Source organism: Centruroides sculpturatus, unplaced genomic scaffold (genome assembly GCF_000671375.1).
Source record: "Centruroides sculpturatus isolate CEXI.00-Female unplaced genomic scaffold, Cexi_2.0 scaffold1614, whole genome shotgun sequence".
NCBI classification, from domain to species: domain Eukaryota; kingdom Metazoa; phylum Arthropoda; class Arachnida; order Scorpiones; family Buthidae; genus Centruroides; species Centruroides sculpturatus.
The window spans coordinates 76,970-101,287 of record NW_019385753.1 but is presented as its reverse complement, the minus strand read 5'-3'; the positions used below and the strand labels follow the sequence as shown (position 1 = coordinate 101,287).

The 24,318-nt window shown below is 33.4% G+C and overlaps 1 protein-coding gene across 3 annotated transcripts in view; it reads right to left on the bottom strand.

Moving 5' to 3' along the window:
* Positions 1-3,195: 3,195 nt before the first annotated feature.
* LOC111641789 (teneurin-m-like) overlaps positions 3,196-24,318 on the bottom strand; it is a 29,067-nt gene continuing 7,944 nt past the window's right edge. For 2 of the 3 annotated variants that reach the window (XM_023388012.1, XM_023388013.1), the window contains 11 exons: positions 24,025-24,301; positions 23,552-23,819; positions 22,880-23,020; positions 22,553-22,802; positions 22,239-22,474; positions 22,013-22,170; positions 20,900-21,944; positions 19,958-20,223; positions 19,576-19,887; positions 17,907-19,506; positions 15,591-17,459 (listed from right to left, as the gene is read on the bottom strand). In XM_023388012.1, the coding sequence (XP_023243780.1) occupies positions 16,585-17,459; positions 17,907-19,506; positions 19,576-19,887; positions 19,958-20,223; positions 20,900-21,944; positions 22,013-22,170; positions 22,239-22,474; positions 22,553-22,802; positions 22,880-23,020; positions 23,552-23,819; positions 24,025-24,301 (5,428 nt within the window). In that variant the 3' untranslated portion in view covers positions 15,591-16,584. Of the gene's footprint in view, positions 3,693-15,590; positions 17,460-17,906; positions 19,507-19,575; positions 19,888-19,957; positions 20,224-20,899; positions 21,945-22,012; positions 22,171-22,238; positions 22,475-22,552; positions 22,803-22,879; positions 23,021-23,551; positions 23,820-24,024; positions 24,302-24,318 lie in introns of those variants that run through there. The other variant, XR_002759475.1, reaches the window with a different exon arrangement.

Below are 24,318 nucleotides of genomic sequence, written 5' to 3'. Positions count from 1 at the left end.
GTCACAAAATTACTCAAATCGTGCGACTTAGCAGCTGGAATAAAACGATAAAATTAAACATTGAAATTATTGTAGAAAATGAAACTTTTAATGACATTTTGCTTTATTCCCATTTTACTCGCTCGTTAAACGATAAAGAGATACCGAAAAAAAAGAAACAAGAATTACAATCTTTGCATTTTTTCTTTTATTTTTCAAAAAAAAATCACTTTCTTCTATCTAAAAAAAAAGAAATTCTTTTTATGTTCTCTCGTAATATTTTAAATATTACTGTAAATGGAAGATAAGATTTTATATAAGTGAATTATTTCGAAATTTTGTGTTTAGAATATAAATTAAAATGATTATTATTTTTCTAAAAAATTTCTTCGATTTTTTTAAATGTAGGTATGAGGAGTTTTAAGTATTTAAGTATTTATTTTAAGTTTTAAGTATTAAGTAAGTATTTAAGTATTTATTCCACTAACATATCATTTTTTCACTTTAATACCAAAATATTTTGCATAATTTTATAAAAATCATTGAGTAATTTAAGTAAAATTTTTTGTACAATTCTAATTTTTATCATCATCTTGTAAGTTATTTGATATAGAAGAATTTTTACACAGTTTTTGTTAATTTTCTTTAAAAATTTGCATAACTGTTTACATGTTTTTTGCACATTTATATGTAAGTTTTTCATAAATTCGCAAACATTTTAATGTAAATTTACATGAATTTTTGCAAAATAAATTGTGTCTTTGTTTAAGTTTATCAGAATTTTTGCACAATTACGCAAGCATTTTCGCATATTAATTTTCTAAAAAATTTTTCATTATTATTTAAGAGATTTTGTACAATTGTAGAAGAATTTTTCATAATTTTCCACACGTTTCTGTACAGTTATGTAAGAATTCTGATACAATTTACACAAGATTCATACAAAAACAAACAAGAATTTTTATACCGTTTTACCAGAAATTTGCACAAACGTTACATTTGCAAAATTGTGAAAAAAAAGAAAAAAAAAATCTTTTGTTTCCAACAAATGTACAAGAGTAAAAATTTCAATAAATTCACGTCAAGTTATCAAAAATTTCATCTCGTTAATAACAATTCCCAAAATGCCGATCATTTGTAATAATCACATTAGATTAAATGACAATAACGCATACTTTCTCACCCCCTGTTTTTTTTTCTAGAAACGTTCATTATCTGCAAAAGACCCAATGCAAACTGAAAAGAGTCTTTTCTGTAGAGGAACAGAAGTCTAGACGACGATTGGAAAAAGAATAATGCACCACTATTACACAGCTACGATGCACGAGGGAAAATAGTAATTAAACGAAACATTTGTCTATTGGATTTAAAAGGAGGAAGAAGGATCTTTCTAAAAAAAACTCACCTTCGGGAAGAACAATGATTTTTAATTAAGCTGCATCGTCTTATCGTTGCTACTTAAGCGAACGTATTATATCCCCCTGGCACCGTCCTAACAAATAAAGCGGATGGAAGATGACGTAGGACACTAGTCTCTCCAATCACGTGGTATACACGTCGTATAATCGCGACAGAAATATATACACGACACATAAAATATACGCGCAATAGTCCATGTCGTGTGTGAGTTTATATGCAACGCGCTAGGAATATTGGATTCGGTGTTTGTTGCAGATTCGATAAATACACAGATAAAATACAATATATACGATAAACAAACGTAACGTAGCGAAATATAAAATACGAATACGATACAATATAAATACGTACTGTAAAAAAAATTTAAACACATCACACTAGTCGTGTTTGAATTTTACATGGAAACATAACATATTTGCGGAAGTATATATTCGCACACCACGTTTTACACAACAGAAATTATAGTCACATATCACAGTATATATCACAGAAATATAAACACACAGATCACAGTATACGCCATAGAAATACACACTTAAATCGCAGAAATATACACAAACATATCACAGAAATACAGAAACGTAACATGGATCACAGAAATGCATACAGTGCAATACGCAGAATAAATCCGTATACAAAAATAAAGCAATAGAAACAACAATCACACCTCACGTAAAGTACAACACGCAACTCAGACTCAGTACACGCGCACAAAACAATTACAACACTACATAATCACAATACACTTCTGACGTAGAATGACTTTATTTTCTTTCCTGCACTCAAAATAAATTCGATTTTGATTATTTTAATTTTTATTATTGTCTCGAGATTTCTATAAATTAAATTTATCGATTAAACAAAAAAAAAAACCCTCTTCGGAGCAATTTGTTTAACTNAAAATGGATATTTTAGTACCTTTTTACAGCATCTTTTTTTTACAGGAATTTCAATTTTATTTCTAATTGTATGGCTTGATTAAATACAAAAATTGGTTCTATTTTAAGAAAAATATTTGATTTATGTAATCTAAATAAAAATTTTGACTTCTTAATACGTGTTTAATTAATGATTCTTGAGGTGGATTATTGATTAAAGATGTACGAAGGTGTTAAATCATGAATCTTTGTGGTATTTTAATATATTTTAATCGATGGTATAGCAAATTTCTTAATGATTAGAGACGTTAAAAGGTCAAAGTTTTGTAGATTTGATAAGTTTTAACACATTTAATCAATAGATTAAGTGAAATTCGTGTGTGAATTCAGCTTATACCTTTCTCGTAAGACGTGTTAAAAAGCCATCCATTTAATAAAATATTTAAAAGTATAAATATATTTTCTATAAAATAAAAGAAGGAAATAAGAATAATTATGTGACAAGCAATTTTATTTTTCGTTCTGAGTATTATCCAGGCCCTGGATTCCTGTAAGTACAAATCCATTGTCCGTATACATTAACATTGAAAAGTGTCACCACCACGGGGACACGAGACAAATAATGAAATTTAGATTAGGATAGGATCAAAGATGGCTCCATATTTGGCACCTGTCCTATCCCCCACGAAACTTTACTCTTACGGCAAGTGCAAACATTGATTCCTAGAAGGGCAATGGTGAAAGAATAACGATAAGGCACTTGCAATTCATCTTTGTTTATATATTTCTTTTTTTTTTCTACAATTATTTTTCATACCAAACTTTACAATTCTCGATTTTATTTTATTTTTATTTATTTTTTAAATATTAAAATTTTTAATGTAGTCATAAATCATTAAATTGAGGCGATATATGATTATCATCGTTAATTTTTTTCATTACTTCTTCATCTTCCTGTGCATGATAATTCGTACGAATGTATCTTTTGGAATTGTTGAGACACTTACAACAATACAAAGAACACAAAAAAAGAACCCAACACGATCGAGACGAAGCCAACAAAATTTGGAAATAGCTTCTAAAAACAAATTGCTGCCAAGGCATGGAATATATATAATACAGTTTGTTGCTGTTGTTGTTGTTGTTGTTGTTGTTGTTGTTTGGAAGCAGCAAACAGTACATATCACACACAACCATACACGGTGTTGCGGTTTATTTAAGTCTACACCGCAACACTCGATCGAGAGAGTCTTCATTGCACTTGAATGGGTCGCAATGCAACGCATTACGTTTCGAAATTTTTATACCCTGCAGTTTAAAATTGGCCACCAGTTCTTTGGTACGTGATAACACTCAATAGTGTTGCTTTATATATATATCTATATATATATACATATATATAGAATCACAGACGATCTCTCAACATTATGGAGAACCTTAGTTTGATTTAGTAGAGGCTGCTTTTTTCCTTCTGGAAATNTATCATATTTTATTAAAAAACTTTTTATATTTTTAATTATTATAAATGACAAGAAGCATAATTTTGAGAGTAGGGATGGGTTTTATAAAGAATTGTAAATGCTAATAACGAGTAAAATCGTCATAAAATCCGACTCAATTCGAGATATGACACGATCTATCTCTACCTATATCTCTCCAACCCGTTCACATTTAACCACCAAAATTTAACAGAATCGAACCCCCTAATATACAAACCTCCCTACAAAATAACAAAAAATTTCGTCAAAAAGCACACGAGTTATTAAGCTTCAAAGAGGGTGAACAAAATCGTCCCTCCTCCATAGAAATATTTTACACATACAGAAAAATCCCGTTAATTTTCCCTCTGTTATATGTAACAGCCGAGAAAGTTAAACCCTAAACTTTAAAAAAAAAGAAAAAAATAATTCCGATAAACAAAATACAGATTAAAAAATAAATAAATAAATAAAACTTTATTCATAAATACGGTTCATATATAGAGTTTTCTGTCGAGTCAGCTTACACATTTAGATATTTCCATTCTCATATAAGTTAAGCTGGAGAAGAGGGAGGAAGGGAGTGCAGAGGGTAATTTTTTGACTTTACTTTATAGGAATGGAAGAACCGTAAACAATGCCGCTTCCGTATGGCATATAGCCTCCATATCTGTCAAATATCTAGCATTTTATTTCCCGTTTTATGACCTCTATAAAACTGGAGATTTATTACGAGTCTTTTGGTTGGAGAGCCTTTGGGACGTCTTCACCCCGTTTGACGTATCCCGACTTGTTTTAATTGAAACCCTTGTCTACTGTTTAGAATACTCAAAGAAGATTAAGTCCGAAAAGAAGGGATTTGACTCGGCAATGAACAGTTTTTTGATAGATTTATGTTCGTTTTTTTCCACTAGATTCTCTGTTATAAAATTGATACAGGTGAGGCTTTTACTATGGATTATTTAACGGGATGAGAAGCAAATCTTTCGAGCAAAATTTTATGATAAAGTAAATTTTTTTTTTCTTCTTTGTTTTGATCGATACGCCATTTTTACTTTCCTGCCACGTTATATATTACAGAAGAAATGTATGGCCATCGGTCAAAAGATGAACCCTAAGATTTTTACACGTTTGGACTCGGGAGACCTTGAAACGTCGAGAAATGCAAAACAATTCCCGGGATTTTTCTATATGTGTGTGTGGAGGGAGGTACGATTTTGTTCACCCTCTTTGAAACTTAATAACTCCTGTATTTTTTGTCAAAAATTTTTGAAATTTTGCAGGGAGGTTTGTGTATTAGAGGGATCGATCCTGTTAAATTTTGGTGGTTAAAGGTCTAGGGGGTGGGGAGATAAAAAAAAGATCGCGTGTCGTATCTCGAGTAGGGTCGGACTCGTTATTAGCATTTACAAATTTTTGTAAAACTCATCCCCCACTTAAAATTATGCTTCTTGCCGTTTTATAATAGTTAAAAGAATAAAAAGTTTTTTAATAAAATATGATAACAGATGGAGCTACCAAATGTCGCCGGGAAAGTTAAGCAACTCGTTGCTTTTTTTTTCTGTTTTTGATTTATTGGTTCTACTTACTTTACTCGTTTAGCGTGTGTACTGTTAATGTTTAATGAGGTTTCTTGAATGAGATTTAAATGAAATTTTTCTAAATTCTTGTGTTAAATATATGCCTCCGGGCATTAATACCGTACTGTAAAATCCGTGCCTAATTCTCTGTTATGTGAGAATTTTTTTGGAAGATTTTAGATTTATTGTTCTTCCTTGTATGGAGTTTTAATGTTTAATGAGATTTTTTTTACATGGAAGTTAATGCGATTTTTTTTGAATTGACTATTAAATACATGCCTTAGAGGCATTAGTGACGTACCAAAATATCTTCTTCGGCATACGAAATTTTTTTTTCTGGATTTCGTCGTTATTTCGAATATTTTTGGTGTGTAAACTAAGTTCTTAGTTGCAATTTTTTGAACTTTAGTAAAATAAATGCCTTACAGATATTAGTCTTATACTAATATATGTGTTTAATTCTGTAATATACGCCTAGTATATGTAGTAAAGATGCCTCTCTTGAAGAGAAATTTGGTAGAGATGCTCAAGAGAGATTACTAACGTACAGTACAATATTCGAATGGGAGAGATGCCCCATGGATAAGACATGACAATGCTCGAGTTATGAGAAAGATGCCTAGTGAGGGTGATATGCCCCAGAGGAGATATACCTAAAACATTTCAAATAAGCGGGTTGCATCTCTAACGAAAAAAAGGCAATTCTAGAAAGTATTAAACCGATAATTGCCATCTCTTCCACGAGTCATCACTCCCTCATTTATTTTACAAGACGAAAAAGTTTAGAATAATAACATTAAAAAAAAAAACACAATTTTCTACGTTAATTTCTAAGAAAATCACATTAAAATTACTAGTTTTTTTCGAGTTAAAACGACGAAGAAAATAGGAATTTTAGAAGAGATTAATTAAATATACGTTTGTTGTTAATGAAACTATGAAGATACGTTAACGACAACGATACAAAACGTAAAAATAAATATACAAAGAGAAGAGGGAGATGAAGTAAAATCAAGTATTCGAAAGAACAAGTTGCAAACACGTCATTGATTAACCGTCAAGTACAGGAGTACTGGCATAGGACAAGCATAAGACCTAGTTAGTTAACAGTAGCAGTTGGTAGGCATCACCTGCTGAGGAATCGTTACGAAGCGCATCTCGTGCTACAACTAATCTCATTCTTTAGTTACGCTCAACAAGCCCAGATGCTCATTTTCTCAAAGTAAGAATTTTATTTCGTCATCTCGTAAACGTCATTCTCCATCCTCCTTCACCTTTCGTAACGTCTTTTCTGTTATGTGTGCCATACGCATTTTTAGAATCTACATTCGAGAAATATCTTTAAAAAAGAAAAAAAAAAAAAAATCAACTTAAAAATCTAAAACTTGTCATTAAAAGTACGTATCTTATGACTTAGTTAATGTAGTTTTATAAATGGACTTTATAAAAGTTTATAAAAGTTAGTGACGAAGGGGGATTTTTAGTGACGTGTTTTCCTTATTTGTGGCTTACTTATTTCTATATTTTTAATATAAAATTTTCGAATAATTTTTTTTTTCCTTTTTTTGGATGTGTTACGAGATAACTCGTTTATTCTTTTATCTCAAATCAGATAATAAATTTATTATTTAAGTTTGTTTTATGGTCTGTTGGTTTAAGAGGAAAATAAATGCTTAAAAAATAGAATGGTCTTTTTCTGTTTTATTTTTAGCTCTTATAAGAATTAATATAACTGTAAATTTAGGATGCCCACAGGTAAAGATGCCCTACGTATTTTAGAGAAGCTTATAGAATAGATATGAATACTTTTCTTAAATTTTATAAAATTGATGGGGTGAGATGATCAAGAGGAAAAGAGAGATGCTCTCTCGATTAGCTTCCTCTCATCTTTGGATAAAAAGATTTTCTATCCATTTCATAAATAATAAAGCATCTCTCTTCGAGTGGGCATCTCTCCCTCTACATAAAGCTAAAGATAAACGAACTAGAAAAGTATATAATTTATTTTATAAGAAAGAAAAGACTATAACTATCGATTATAACGTCCAAAAACTAAAAAAAAAAATAAAAATAAAAAATATTAATTGTTTTTTGTAGGAGAGAAAGAGCATATTTTCACGATAAGCTTATCCCAAATAAAAAGGAGGATTTGCCTTCAACTATGGACAGTTATACAAAAAAAAGAGGGGTTTATACGCTGGAAAGACGTCATAAAAGCTACGAATATGTTTCTTTTGTTTATCAAAACACACGACAAGTGGCCATAAGAGGGAATGGCGACATCGTAACCTAAGAAAAGAGCAGTTGTTGTCTCCCTTCTTTTATACAAAAAGATTTGACACTCGGCCAAAAGAACTAAAAATTTTGTTAAAAATATAAAGTTTCTAAACAAATTTACCTTTAAATTCGTTGTATACATCACCGAGGAACTTAATTAAGAGTTACTTAGTACTTTTGAAATCGTAACATTTGCATAGAAGAGCGAGCAAACAATGATGGATGAAGATGAGTTCGTGTCTTAAAATGGCAAATTACAAATTTTATTATCAATTTACGAACCGATACTGGACGAGGTAACAATATTAAAGAGTTTTCCACGTATTAATAAACAACAAAGGAATAAAGTTGGCTCTTCTATTAAACTTAAAGTGTAATTTGTAAAGGGGGGGGGAAGATCTTTTCTGGAAATTATTAATCCCAATAAATGCAATGTAACCGCAAGTATAACGAGGCAAACGTAACAGCATTACCACAGAAATAATTATAGTTGATAATTTAGCGTTACAATAAGGCAGAGGAACAAATTCAATTAACTTAATCCGAACTTCCTACTAAAATGACAACAAACAGGTGTAGAAAGACATCGAGTGTGTCTTAATGGTCGTTATGACTCTTCGTGGGTGACAAAATTCTGCTTTATTGTATAAACAAAGGGTTAGAAATTTATGTCTTCTTCTTAATTCATTTGTCAAAAACATAAATCATTCTTTTTTTTACATTTTAGTAAAGGAGACATACCCTTTGGGGATGAGAGGCCAACTACTAGATGACGGCTTTATAGTGGTAGCTTCGTATAATTCAAATTTTGGGCATTCTACTCCTACTCTTAGCCATCTTCTCTGCTACTTTCCATATATAAAATTTGCATTTATACGGATATACTTCTTTGTAATTATTAAATTTCTCTGTATGACAGTTCCTCACACTTATAGAAAATAATTTAACAGAGAATATACATGGGTTGTAAAGTAGTAACATAACTGTAACAGTAGTAAAGTTACTTACATAATAGTATTACAGTAGTAGGCCTGTAATTATGTTGCTACAACACAGCTTAGGTATGTTACGTGTTACGTAACATAGAAGCAGAACTCGGTTGTGTTTAGAGCATTATAATTATATAACATAAGTAAAACATAATTAAGTAGATTGTAAGGCATTAGAACTCGTTACCGAGTTGAAGAATATGTTTACATAGAAGCAAATAATTATAAAATATTAGAATTTAAAACACAAAGTGTCAAAATTGCAAGACATATTAAAAAATATAGGCATTAGCGATGGAAACAAAGTATAAAACTAAGTATAAGTCGTGTATAATTAAGGTCGTTAAGTAGAATTAAGTTTAATTAAATCAAGTTACCTTTATTTAAAAATTAAATTAGAATAAGTTACTTTTAAAATAAAGCTTAATTCTATACATTTTCATTTATTTTCCTTCTTTTATAAAAATATTTTACAACTCTCTCTCTCTGATGAATAAGAACATTTCGGTTAATTAAATATTTCATTTTAATTAACTGCACATTTCTGACCAAGTTGAACATTTAGTAAATTAAGAAAAGGAGAGAGAGGATTTTTATAAATATTCTCTAGTGTTTACGATCGAGTATATTTTTTGGTAGTGTTAAAGCGGGTGGTGCCACTCCTCTTGTTAAATCATATTAGTGAAGCGGTGCTTACAGAGTTGCAGCTTTCCACATCCAGAAACGGGTGTTGTATCCGTGACTGAGTGACTTACAACGTTGACGTCCAACTTATAACCCATCCCATTTATTCTATCTCAACAATAACCGAGACGTTAATGTTTGTCCAATAGTCTCTAGAGAAGAAATTGTCTCTGCTATGGTCAACCTGTCACGTTTGACGTTTTTATGTTTATACTTTCGGTTTTCGTGTTTTCTTATCTCCCAGAATAGAACGAGGGTATTAAATAAACAACAAAAATTATAATTTAACTTCCTTCCAATGGCTTAAATAATGTACTGTACTTTCGTATTGTTTTATTTTACCCTTAATATTCGGTGTTTAAATTCCTTAATGAGATATAAAATCCGGGTATTTGGTCCCCTCACATAGTACAATATTGTAGTTTTTGGATCCCCTGACGAGGCACGACATTCGAGTATTTAGATCCCTACGCGAGCCTGAGAAATTTGAATATTGGTAGACTAAAGCGAATATGTTTACGTAAGAGTTTTATCGATTAATAATTTAGTTAAGTAAATTATTAAAGGAGATATTACTCGAATTACCAGCGAGACATCTTCCAGATTACGTCATTTACTAAGGTACTGCAACAGACCAAACAAAGGGAGCTTTATTATGAAACAAACCGGTTGGAAGCGCAGTATTGGCAGTTGTTGATCGATGTGTCGAAAACTCCACATCTCGTTCTGACGTACTTCATTTAAGGGAGGTCGTAAACAAGAAAAATACACCCCCATACGATAAACACATCAGCAGCAAGTTAAACTAGACAGCTGCTATAGTTATTAATGAAGGTAATTGAGAAAGAGAGATAACCAAAACTGTGTTAATTAAATGTTGGTGTTGATAATTGATCGAATCTGTCGCCGTTGTAAACGTGTTAAAAAGAACGTGTTTATCATCGTCAAACAGATGTCCCCCTCGCTCGATGATGTCACGTAGGGGACCACAGGTGACTCATCAATTTTCGACAAAATTCGATTGATTTAACCTTCGAGTTTGACCCATTTGCTTCTTCTTTTGCTTATCGAGGGTTAGAGGGTGACTCGTTGTCGGGAGATATACTAATTTTGGGTTCGAACTCTCGACCGAGACGTCCTGAAGTAGTTCCTCGTCTATACAAACAGTGAATCACGTTCTCTTCTGTAAGTCGGCGATACTACTCGTCCCGTTGTGAAGTACCCTCGACGAATACTACTTCCGAAGACCCCCTCTTATTACGAGGTTGATTCTAATGAACCACTCTCTAGAAACTCTATTTTTTTTTACAATTCTTCAAAATAATGGAACCTTCCTAGAATGTTTCTTAATCGAGTAACCAAATCGTGCCTTTATTAAGGATCTCCACTTACGAATCTTCCTCCAAAAATCCTCATTTTTGTATGCCTTTTTCTATAAAAGAATCCCGAATTAGAACTAAAAAAGAAAATCATCCCGAAGAGTAATTTTCTGAAGATTTTTATATTTTTATCCTTAAGTTCCTTCGCTTAATTTACAAAAAAAATTATCATTTTTATAAGAAAAAAAACACCATAATTAAGCCATTAATCAATTTACTAAACAGCCTCTTCCATCTGGAACGGCATCACTTATTGTTACATCCTAAAATCCTGATATGGACTTTAATGTTAATAGCATTAGCCATAATTGTACATTTACTCTCCATCTAAACTGTTTAATTAATAAGATAAGATGAAATAGATAAACTTATAACTTAATATAGCATCTAAGCTTTAAAATTTGTAAGTTTATAACACTTAAAATCGAAAAAAACCATGTAAAAAACCTCGTGTTTTTTTTTTCTTTACGAATCGATAAGCACATAAAGGAGAAAGATTGTTCTTTGTTTGTTTAGGAAATTTTTTAATTAAAATTTTCAAAAATTAAAAGATTAAATACTCGATAAGAAGCGTTATAAATTTATTATATATATATATATACTTTATTTTTTTGAATTTTTTGGCAAGGAAATTACATTATTTTCATCTAAAAATCACTCTATTGATTTTTATATTTCCTCAATCAATCATCTTCTTTAGCAATCATCAACTGAATATTAACAATGTTAAAAGTAAAGAATTGCCAAAAAACAAATTTATTTTTCTTTATTTAAGAGTTAACGTCGTTGAATTTTATTAATTTTATTTTATTTTCTTATCGAGTTAATCGTTATTGTTTGTAACTTGAATAAAGCCGAAAGAAGTCGATGGATTTTTGGATGTTTTAATGTTTTTAAATAGTGTCGAGTAGGTTTGGATTATAAACGATTATTAGGTGTTTTATTTAGGAGATAGACAAACAGACCGACTAAAATATATAGCTAAGCAATTACTCTACTAAGTAATAAAGGGTAGCTCGAGGCACTACCGGTTGTGGGGATGAGTTTATTTAATACAAGATGCTGAAGAATGTCCATTAGTTAGGTGTATAGAGGTATGGCCTTTAACAAAATGACCCACGAAAGTTGTCGTGTCATTGATATAATAATAGAAAGCTTCAATAGTAAATGGGGGAATCTCTTTTCGAGTCATTTCACACCGTGCAACAACTTCTAGAATGAGAAGGAGCAACATAGAATAGAAAAGATCGTCCCCCGAGTGTAAGGATTTTTTAGAACCAATCGGTTTAATGAAATCCAACAACTGACCCGTTAGACGAATTGGTAATACCCAAAGAGCTTTTAGTGTTTGAGTCTGTCTCGGTTCCTAGAAGAGATTGTGTCCTTTTATCCGTTTTATTTGAAGTTTTAGGTTCATCGAAGCATGGTATGTAAGTGTGTTTGTACCCCGAGTGAGTCATCGTTATGGACTGTTTCTTCTTTTCGCTAAAGCTACTTTTATTGCTCCTGCTCAAAATTCAACTCGGGTGCCTTCCTACTACCGAAAAACGTCCGAAGTTTATGCCCTTCTTTTCTTTTGTTAAGGATTATTTTTGGGGAAAGATCTTACAATCTTGTCGTCACGCTCTGTAGATTGACTTTCCGCATCCCTCTCTTCCGCATCTTTAAAGAGAGGAAACTAACTCTACCTCTGGTGCTAAATTACATACTATCTGACGTATGCAGAAATCAAAAAAATATCTCAAATTTATACTTTATTTATAAATTTATAAGGTCGTTTCGACCAAGATACGTTAAACAATGCTACACGAATAGGAGTTTTGTCGTTATTTTTCCCATTCACTTCATCCTATTCAATTCGACTTATCAGGATGTTGCAGTCAGAAAACAAACCCGCAGAAGGGGTAAAAATTTAGCTAAATTTTAAAGAGTTTGAGGACGAACAAAGGAAAGAACAAATACTTCTGATTAAGAAGTCAATAGCGAGCGAAGTTAGGGAATTAATTCTAAAATTCTACACCAAATTCCCAAGATGTTTACGCGTGTAGGGCATCATCAACCCCACCTTTTTTTTTATTAACGCTCGGATAAGAGTTCAACTCCAGAAGGAGGTATGCAACATTTTCGATAGAATCCTAAAGGGATGAGGAATAGAAAAGTTGGGATTATCGGGTTAAGAGAAGTGGTTGGTGTCTGCTTTACCTTAAGCAAACTCACTATCTGTGCAAACTATTCGGTAAAGTTTCCACACACATTAAGGTTAGTCGCAGTGATCTAACGATGCAATATTTCTCTTCATATCTCGTGTATGTGTCGACACCAGCCGGCCATATTTTCTGCACTTTACATCGTCCTGGCTTCACTCACTCTATTATCTATCTCCGGTGTTGGACATAATGTACTAGGGAATGGCCACTTAACTTTTACTGCACTAGCTTAACGTATCGTAAACTAATGTGAGTATCTTGCAGTACCTACGAGATGAGGAGGGAAATCTTGTTCCTCAAAGATCACTCCTTCTCTTTTTTTTTCTTCTTCTTCTTCCCCCTTCCTCTCTTCTCTAAATTCGTTTCTTTGAATACCATTTTTTTACCCCCTTTTTGAACAAGGAACTATTTCGACTAATTACTAAATTAATGTCTCGCAATTTTAAAGTCTTAATCGTGTAATTATCGTAATTTTACACGAAACAAACCAAGCAGATAATTAGAATAAAAAGAATGTTTTCAGTTAAAAACGAACAAGAAAACTTTTACTATTTATTAAGTTTAAAGGTAATTCGGATTGTGTTATTTTCTTCTTTTTCGGATATTTTTAAACGTATAAATTAATCAAAAAACATTCCAAAAAAGGGAGTATTAATCTGTTAATCTTTTAGTAAAGAATCGAAGAGGATTAATTACAAGAATTAATGAAAGTAAAAAAGTTTCTCCTCTGTTTACTCGTGTTTTTTTTTAATTCAAAAAATAGTTTAATTTCGTTGAAAAATAATAATTTAATTTGCTCATCCGTTGAAAAATAATTATCTAAAAACATTATTTAAATTAATTAAACTAGTTTTCTTATCGACTTAACAACGTTTCTGATGAAAATATCGATGATAATTTCGCTTTTCTTTTCATTAAATATATAAAAAAATTCTTAAGAATTATCATAAATTAGATAGTTTTTTTACACGTAAATCCTATCAAAGAGTTCTCATAAGTAATATTTCTGATTTAGAAACATTGTTTAATATCAAAAGATGGTGTTAGAAAAGTTTCTATAATACTTTTTCTGTTTGCTTCCCATTTAAAAGTACAAGAGAATACATGTATTACTTCAATTTTAACAAGTTTCTAGAGCAAAAACAACGAAATAAAAAAGAACAAATGGTTAAAATGGTTATAGAATCACCACCTCACATGGGGAATATATCATTGAGATGGGGGAGAGAAAGCATCCAAGCTATTAAATCTTCATTACCTGAAGCTATTCTAACCCACCTGAAAAAGAACAATTGAGAGAGAGAGAGAAAGAGAGCATCTGATTTATTATCCTAGACTGCACCTCGGAGACTCTGTACAAAAATTAGTAACGAAATTCCTGATCATTCATATTAAATAAAGTAACGAATTTTTATATGGAAAGAGATAAAGATAAAGGTCTTTGACAAATAACCTTTAACAATTTTTCGATTTTTTAAAATATATATTTTTTATATATTTAATCCAAGTTTTATTGAAGAGTAAAAGAGCTTCAGGCTAAGAAAGTGTAAAACTATAGAATAGATTCTTTGATCTTTAGGGAAAACTCTGATGCTGTTCTAATCTTCCCTACGAAAACTTCACAATCTAAAGAGGGATCTAACACATAAATGATAAGATTCTACGTTTAAAAGTAAAGTAAAACATCAAAGATTAAGAATTTAAGCCACAGAAATGACTCATTTTTTTGCTTCTCCTGACACCTTTTTCATCACCGTCCAAAAAAACATGGTGTTTTTTATTATTATTTTAAAAAATATATAAAAATTATATAGAGTTACAAGTGTAATTTTTCGAAAATAAACCATTTCTTTTATCAGAAAGTATTTTTTAAATTTATTTTTAACGTTTGCGTGCCACAAATTTTATCTCTTTTTATTCGACTTCTTTACGATTGTCGACGTGGAAATTGGGGTCACTTATTTCATATTAAAAATTTAATCAGTAGCAGATATTGAATTTATTATTAGAGAAAAAATGCTGTAATAACAATATTAATTCTATTTTAGTGCTATTTTTATTCCTTAATAAGATATTGGTTTCCACCCCGCATCGTTAGCAACGTTATGGATTGTGAAGGGAGAGGAGGAAATAAAAAACTTCCCCTTACCTTATTCTAACTTGATTTTCGTTAGTTTAACTCTTAAATTGAAAGATTTTGATGATACCTGTTAACTGTTTTTAATCTTATTTGACTCTATCTTGATTAGAAAATGGATATTTTAGTACCTTTTTACAGCATCTTTTTTTTACAGGAATTTCAATTTTATTTCTAATTGTATGGCTTGATTAAATACAAAAATTGGTTCTATTTTAAGAAAAATATTTGATTTATGTAATCTAAATAAAAATTTTGACTTCTTAATACGTGTTTAATTAATGATTCTTGAGGTGGATTATTGATTAAAGATGTACGAAGGTGTTAAATCATGAATCTTTGTGGTATTTTAATATATTTTAATCGATGGTATAGCAAATTTCTTAATGATTAGAGACGTTAAAAGGTCAAAGTTTTGTAGATTTGATAAGTTTTAACACATTTAATCAATAGATTAAGTGAAATTCGTGTGTGAATTCAGCTTATACCTTTCTCGTAAGACGTGTTAAAAAGCCATCCATTTAATAAAATATTTAAAAGTATAAATATATTTTCTATAAAATAAAAGAAGGAAATAAGAATAATTATGTGACAAGCAATTTTATTTTTCGTTCTGAGTATTATCCAGGCCCTGGATTCCTGTAAGTACAAATCCATTGTCCGTATACATTAACATTGAAAAGTGTCACCACCACGGGGACACGAGACAAATAATGAAATTTAGATTAGGATAGGATCAAAGATGGCTCCATATTTGGCACCTGTCCTATCCCCCACGAAACTTTACTCTTACGGCAAGTGCAAACATTGATTCCTAGAAGGGCAATGGTGAAAGAATAACGATAAGGCACTTGCAATTCATCTTTGTTTATATATTTCTTTTTTTTTTCTATTATTTTTCATACCAAACTTTACAATTCTCGATTTTATTTTATTTTTATTTATTTTTTAAATATTAAAATTTTTAATGTAGTCATAAATCATTAAATTGAGACGATATATGATTATCATCGTTAATTTTTTTCATTACTTCTTCATCTTCCTGTGCATGATAATTCGTACGAATGTATCTTTTGGAATTGTTGAGACACTTACAACAATACAAAGAACACAAAAAAAGAACCCAACACGATCGAGACGAAGCCAACAAAATTTGGAAATAGCTTCTAAAAACAAATTGCTGCCAAGGCATGGAATATATATAATACAGTTTGTTGTTGTTGTTGTTGTTGTTGTTGTTGTTTGGAAGCAGCAAACAGTACATATCACACACAACCATACACGGTGTTGCGGTTTATTTAAGTCTACACCGCAACACTCGATCGAGAGAGTCTTCATTGCACTTGAATGGGTCGCAATGCAACGCATTACGTTTCGAAATTTTTATACCCTGCAGTTTAAAATTGGCCACCAGTTCTTTGGTACGTGATAACACTCAATAGTGTTGCTTTATATATATATCTATATATATATACATATATATAGAATCACAGACGATCTCTCAACATTATGGAGAACCTTAGTTTGATTTAGTAGAGGCTGCTTTTTTCCTTCTGGAAATCAAGATGGACAGATTCCTATTTGGGTCTTCTCGATCTGACTCTTCTTTTTCTCGTACTCTCCCTCCTGAAGACCACGTTTGTTGGATCATCTGCTAACTGTGGATACTTTTCTATATCTTGTATGTCAGTTCCGTAGTATCTCGATACCAAACCCGATGCGAGAAGTTCGTCACGCTCTTGTTTGCTCCATTCTTGAGAACCTCGATGACCATTCCTCACCAACTCCACTTCTTGCTGCCACGCTTCTTCTACGGCTTTTCTTCTTGCGTGACGTATGAGACGTTGCCTCTCGTCGTTTAGTGTTGTCCCGTAACGAATGTTAAGTATCACGCTGGTGCTATGCACTCTTAAGTCTACTTGACCCATTTTGCTAGACACCGCTTCGCTTCCGTCGACTGGATGCATGGTGACGTTGAACATGGTACCCAAACGTTGCAATTGGTCCCAATCTTCTTGTACCTTATTCCTGTTTTCTTGAACAAAATAAAACGAATCCTGGCCGTGTAGAGAAAAGTATAGATTCACCATAGAAGTATCGTTGAACACCGAAGTGATAACGTCACGAAGGATGGGACTGGCTTCGTTGACCACGTGAACGATTGCTTTGTTCCTATTTTTAGATATAAGTACACCATCCCCGACTACAGATAGGAGATTTGCTATTCGGGAATTGATACTAGGCAAAAGACTGGAGTAAACTTTGGTTCCTTTCCTAGGGACGGTGCTAAATTGACCAAATTCTGCACGAAGTACATCCGCCGTACAGCTGAGACCGGATATAACAGGGAGGCTTTCGCTCATCGTCACACTCCTCAACTTATCACTTTGACTCGGTATGTGAAGCATTTTAGAAATATCGAAGCCAAACGTCGATAACCATTCGTGAAGTTCTGAAAAATAACAAAAGAGAACGCTTGCAAACGGGGTCACTTTTGGGCAGTTTTTTGAAAATCGTAAAAAGGGAAAAAATAATTTCGAAAAAGTCCATGAAAAATAACAAAAGAGAACACCTGTTACTATACTTGTAGTTAGATTTACTTGAAATATTTCTAAAATTCAGACGTTTAAAGGTCTATAAAAGCTCTCAATGCTACACAAAAAGTTACTAAACATTCTCCACGCAAAACAAAGCAATTGGCTTAGAATGTATGCGTGACAAAAATACATTTATAAATTTTATATTACCCATTCTAAAGGATTACAGGATTTTAATGAGTAATAATCAGCAGATTAAGTGAGCGTCAACAACACGAAAGGTTTTTTATGGTCATATTTAGTAGGGATTTTAGTTTATAATCACGAAGATTGCATATAAATATTGTAGAGAGTGGTCTTACCTGTCAGATGACGTTCCGTGTTGGCTTGATTAATAGGGTCATTACCATGAAAACGATAAAGATGAATGTTATAAGGCTTCTTCAGAAGTTGAGGAACTTCTTCCCAATTGGGGGTCAACCATTGAGCGCAAAGAGGGTCGTAAACACGACTTCCGTAATGAACTAGTTGAGTCAGAGGATCGCGGAGACCACCTTGAAAATCCACAGGGAGGGCGAAGTCTGGATTGGAGTCGGAAATCACCTTCCCGAATGGGGTTCTGAATACCTTCTTCACCAACTTTCCTTCAGAATTGAATACGGCTAAAGGTGTTCCGAGATGGTCGCTGGCTACGTAATATTTGTTGTTTCCTTGCTGCATGTACATCAGATGGGAATTGGTGTCGTAAATTAGCACAAAAGTGATTCCATTCTTGGGATAGTGTATGTGAGTTACGTGAGCGGGATGCTTGGGATCAGTATAGAAGAACTGAGTTATGTTTCCTCTATGATCTCGACGAGCCGACAGACGTTCCGAAGTGTCGTAATAATAGTGAACTTCGTATTGATGCAGTTCGAAAGCGTGTGTAAGTTGCCCTTTAGCGTTGAAACGAAACTTTTCTTCTCCACGTTGTACTACGAAACCGCGAACATCTGCAACGTATAATTCCACATCACCGTAACCTATTAACCTATCCCCATCGTCGTATCTTAAAGACACCTGCCTCTTCCCTTCCCAAACACTCTTCATGTTACCATTAATGTCGTAAATAAATTTCCAGACGTCATTATTATTCACCTCTTCCAAAAATCCATCTACTGTGTAAGTATAATTAGTAAGAACCGAGCCACCGTCTCTGCCTATTTTAGTTTGAGATTGTTTAATTCTACTCCTGCTATCGTAGGTTAGGGATAGAGAAAATATCTCCTTATTCCATAATGTAACTGCCAAAACAACGATTCTTCCATAAACATCCAAACCTATGGTTTTGGAATAATGTCTCATGTCATCCTGGATGAAGATGCTATTAATTTTTGGTCTATGAACTAGGAACTGTTGCACTTGTTCTAATACAGCAGTTTCTGTGTTGTATCTATATCTAGTTTCCATAGTGGACTTTCCATTCACCTCAACTTCGACTGTGGTTAATTTACTTTCGTACCTGTATCTAAATTTTGCACCATCTAAACCGCTCCTGCTGTTATACCTGAGTTTCTCTTCCTTCAGTAGTGAACCGTGGTATCTATAATCCACTCTGGTATCTAGATCTGGTACACTTCTAGAAACACTCTTCAGCAATGCACTCTGCTCGTAATAATGGTAATCTGTCCTCTCTTCGCCACAGAACACGGTCTGCAAACGGCTGTCGTCGTTATAGTGATACACAACCCTCCCTCTGTTCTTCGGATACAATTTTGCCAAAATTTGGCCTTGATCGTTGTATTGCAAGACGTAAGGATGTTTAACTCCCGGAGATAGGTACAGAAGTTTATAGAATCCTATGGACGTCTGAGTTGCAATTTCATGTTTATGTCCATTAGGTGTTATGACAGCTTGAAGACTTCCACTGGTGTCATACTGAAGAACATACCTGCTCCCGCTCGGAAGTATAATTTCCGAGGGCTGAAACGGAGAGGGGGATACGTTAAATTTTGTATAAAATTCTAGTGGAAATCTCTAAACGGCACTCACCAGATTGATGGGTCCCTCTTCATACTTGTACATGATTCCCGTTTCGTCAGAATACCTAATTTCCGCCAATCTACCTTGAATGTCGAACAGGTAACGTTCGAAAAGTGCTCCTCTCTCCCACCTGGCCAAACGACCGAATTTATCGTATTCTAACTTGACTCCCGTTACGTTCTGACTCGGTTGCCATTGTATGGGATGATGACCCTGAGGGTCGTAGTGTATGGACACTAAAGGTATCTGGTTCTTATCGTAAACAGTCTCGAAATGTTTGTTGCGATCGAACTCTACCATTATTAGAATCTCCCCGTTTACCTAAAAGTAACTTTTTTGCTTAGAAACACCATTTTTTATGAGATACAACAGTTAGAAGTTTGTAACTTACCTTCATTTTCCTTCCTACTTGAGTTATCTGTCGATTTTTTCCTTTTCCTTCTTTCCTTAAGTAGTAACGCCATTCGAATCTTCTCACGGAATCTTCGCTTAGAGTGGCTTTAAGTTTGGCAGGAACCGGATAGATTTCGCCAACTAATGGACTTAAATCTGCTAAAACTGGACTAGGAACCGTCTCTATTTCCATGATTGTCGAATCTTGATGAGCAACAATAAGACTTCCATCTGGATATTGTGTGATTCTCTCTTCGGCTTGACCTGCAAATATGTTCAAATTTCAGAATTCACAATAGGAACCACACGGTTCATTTCATAACAATAGAAGAAAGTTATTTTACTTTAGTTTTTGGATAATTGTAATCGACTTTAGGAGACGAATAGCCATTCTATTGAATGATTGCACGTTACTTTTGATCAACTTGCACATTTTTGCAGATAAATACATAAAACTCGAGAGAAAAAGTTCGAAATTGATTACATTCCTCACAAATATGGCAAGTGTATTCTGTTATCTTCTTTATAACATCCAGTTTAACATTGCAGATTTTAAAAAAATGATATAAACTTGAGAGGAATTAAATCAAGTTTACTAAATTTGACTGAAAAAGGTTTATTAGTTATATTATAATGATTGGAAAGAAGGGAAAGGGTAAAAAGATTAAAAACAAAACGACAGATATTACAGAATAGCATTCATTAAGAGGAAATGTTGGGGAAAATCGTGTGTAGAAGGATTTGCTTTAAGAGCTTATAATCGGATTAATGTTAATCACCCACAGCGCGCTGTTTGCTCTCTAATGATTGATGTAGATCAGACCAAGGATTAGGTTTGTTATTATAAAAGCAGATACAATAACTTATAACGACAAAGATTCACCTAGACGTTGTTAGTAATTAGAATTAATTATAGAAATTTCGTAAGCGAAAAACTCACCTATTTTCGTCGTAACGTCCGATCCTTTAATCAGAAGTGATACAGGGTTGCTGGTATCTCTCGAAGCTGTTATAGATGCTCCTTTGATACTCAGATTGTAACCTAGTCTAATTGTCTGTCCACTGGGCGATACAGCTTCTATCAATCGACCGTATTCGTCGTAACTGTACATATAAGCTTTTCCAGAGCTGTCGATCTTGCTTCTTAATAATCCCGTACTACCGTGATAATCAAATATCGTCTTGAAATTGTACGGTGTAGTGAAGCTCTGAAGCATCCTCATCCTCGACATCTCCAGTCGACATTTTCCACCTTGAGTGTTCTCTATAGTGTTTACCTGGTTGCTATAATCGCGAAGGATATAGATTTTGTTTCCGGCCGCATCAGTGACTGTGCTTAATTTTCCAAAACTGGTGTTGACGTTATAGAAGAATGTATAGGTGACTTTCCCCGTGAGAATATTCTTGGTGGATATGTGTTGGCCGTGTCGATTGAAGATGTATACTTCTTGGGTTTCGGGTGCATAAATCTCGAATTCGTTCGACTCGTTGGGTTGTGGGAGGGAAGCTGTTACGGATCTAATGCGTAGATTTCCCTGATCACATATGTGTAACAATCCATCAGCTGTTACGGTTATGGAAGAGATGGTGTTTAATTTGGAAGTGGCAGCCAGAAAGTGATCTTCTTCGAAACATTTGCAATTGATGTCCAAACAGCTACATTTCGATTCTGCTCCAGCGAATTTAGAAATCTTTCCGTCACTACCTATGACTCTAACTCGATTTACCATTTGAGAATCACTTTCTGCTAAGTACAGATCTCCGTTGGGTGCAAAAGCTAAAGCTTGAGGTGATTCTAGATATATTTCCGTGGCTAGATCACTTTTATCACGACTGGGTGCAAGAGAGGGACACTGCAATGGTCTTCCGGCTACGACCTTTAGCCTCTTATCCTGTGTCACTTTCAAAATCATGTGATCGTCCAAGATATGAAGAGAACCATCTAAAGGATTTATAGCCAGTTCGGTTGGCCATCGAAGATTTACCTAAAATTTAGAAATTAGAAATTAAATTTCTAAAAAATTGTAAATCTTTGATTCAAAAACGACTTTACTTGAGATAGAGTAACGGTTCTTCCACAAGGTATTGGTTTCCAGTGGCTTTTGTGGTAGTAATCGCCTATCAGAGTGTGAATGATTCCGTTCTTGTCCACCATTCTTATATTAGTTCCATCTGCAATGTATATCTCATTCTGTGGTGAAATGGCTATACCTAAAAATGAAAGTATTTTAATAACAAGACACATAAAACTCTTTTACATATAAGCAACATTTAAGAACCTTTGGGATAAGCTAATCTAGCATCTTTAGCTGCTCTTCCATCTCCACATAGCAACTTATCACCTGGAAGACATTTGCCTCCGTTTCCAATGATAGGCACAATATTGTCTTTGATATTAGGAATATCAGAAAGTGCAACTACCTGCAATATTTGGTGCCTTTCTGGATCAGAAATGTATAATTTTCCCGTAGACGGTGCCACTGCCAGGTGATATCGGTATGCGACTTGGGCAGCACTGAAAATAACAAAAGAATTATACGTCTACGAATTATACTATACGCCACATACTATCGTGGTACTGTACAGTACCTACCTGAGTTCTACAACGGTAGTCACTAGACCATCTGGCATTATTCTCCTGATAAGATTGAAGTCCCCCACATAGATGCTACCATCCGGAGCACTAGTCAAGGCCACGGGTGCCAACAATCTTTGGTGACTAGCCACCCCGTTGCATTGGGCACAATGAAGAGGTCTTTGTTGCCCGTCACCCATTGTTGTGATCAAAACTTTAGGTTTATTTTTTAGATAGATGTTACTTCCGTCTCCTTTTTGTAAAATTCCTATTTGTAAAGTGCAGAGTGTTCAATTAGAAATCGTAATTTTGAATTAATTGTAACTGTATTTATGTTGAAGTTACCTTCGTGAAAGTTGTAACGGTGATGTATGTCTAAATTCCAACCTCCTATTTCTGATATACTCATATCGTGTCCACTAACTTGCGTTGTCTGCACTTCCCAAATTATTTGAGGACACGTTGCGTATTCATAACCAACGTGGACTAGAATATTAAACATGTTTCGTATCAGTTTACACGAAAAACAATAAAAACTATACGAAACATTTTAAAAGTTGCTTCTTTATATGACGCGTCAAAAAGTTCGATCAAAAATTTCGTAAAACGCGAGTGTAATATTCAAATATCAAGCGTACGATCTCGATTGGTCAAAAATAAGCACGTCTCAACGACGATTGGTTGAGGAATTCAAAATCAATAAATGTGTTAATTGTTTACGGTTTTTGAAATTTCTGTAACCAATTAGCGTTAAGATATTTTGATCACCTCCAATAGCCATTAAGAATATCAAATATTCAACTAATTAACGTTTAGGCTAGATATTCTTAAAATACAGCTCAACCGAGAATTTGCGGCCTCTAGAAGTTCTCAAAAATTACATCTAACAGATCAGATTGTTCATATTTAAATAACTATTAATAAAAATTGATATAAAATAAATTTAAAAGCATCGATTTATTTAATTTCAGGCACTTTTTCTAATTATAACTTAGGGTAGAAAGGGTAGAAAATAACCTGTAGCACTGGCAATTCCGTATACTTTCTGTCTGTAGACGTTCCTACGATTCCAGGCGTAAGTGAACTTGATACCTGGATCGGCTTCGAATTTTTTTTCGAAAAGTATTCCCTCGATCGATATCCTTAAGTGTACCATCCGCAGTGTGGGAGGAATGACGTCTGGTGTCAGCTGCAGTTGAATGGTGGACAGATAGCCCCCGACTCGGCTGCTGTGGTAAACTAGGTACAATTCTGTACCAGGAATAGCCAGACTTTCTTGTACGACCTGACGGGACAAGATAGAATGTTCGGTCAATCATACAAAAAAAATATATATATATATCCAAGTAGGACAAGATTATCGATTGGGTCACGTTATTATTCTCAAAATAGACCAGAAATTCAAAAATATATATATATAAAATCTGTGTTTTTAGAACATGGAAACGAAAGAGGGCGAGTTTTATTATAAAAAACAAGCGAATATTTACTTGTGATTCAGCTAAAATGGAGTTCCTTTCCGGACAACCACCTTGAAATCCGTGCTTCCAGGTGGCAAGAACAACTGGTTTCATGACGTCGTAATCGTGTTCCATACAAACTGGTGATTTAAATTCCATCACCTTTTCTTCTTTCAGGTTCATGGTGACTTTATCAATGACGACGATTTCATTCCAAGGCACGACTACCGTTCTCTCGTGTGGTGTGAACGGCTCTCTTTGGAATTGAAGTTTAACTGCACCGCCTCCATTTACCATCAAGTCGAACCTATTTTGGAAGACAGT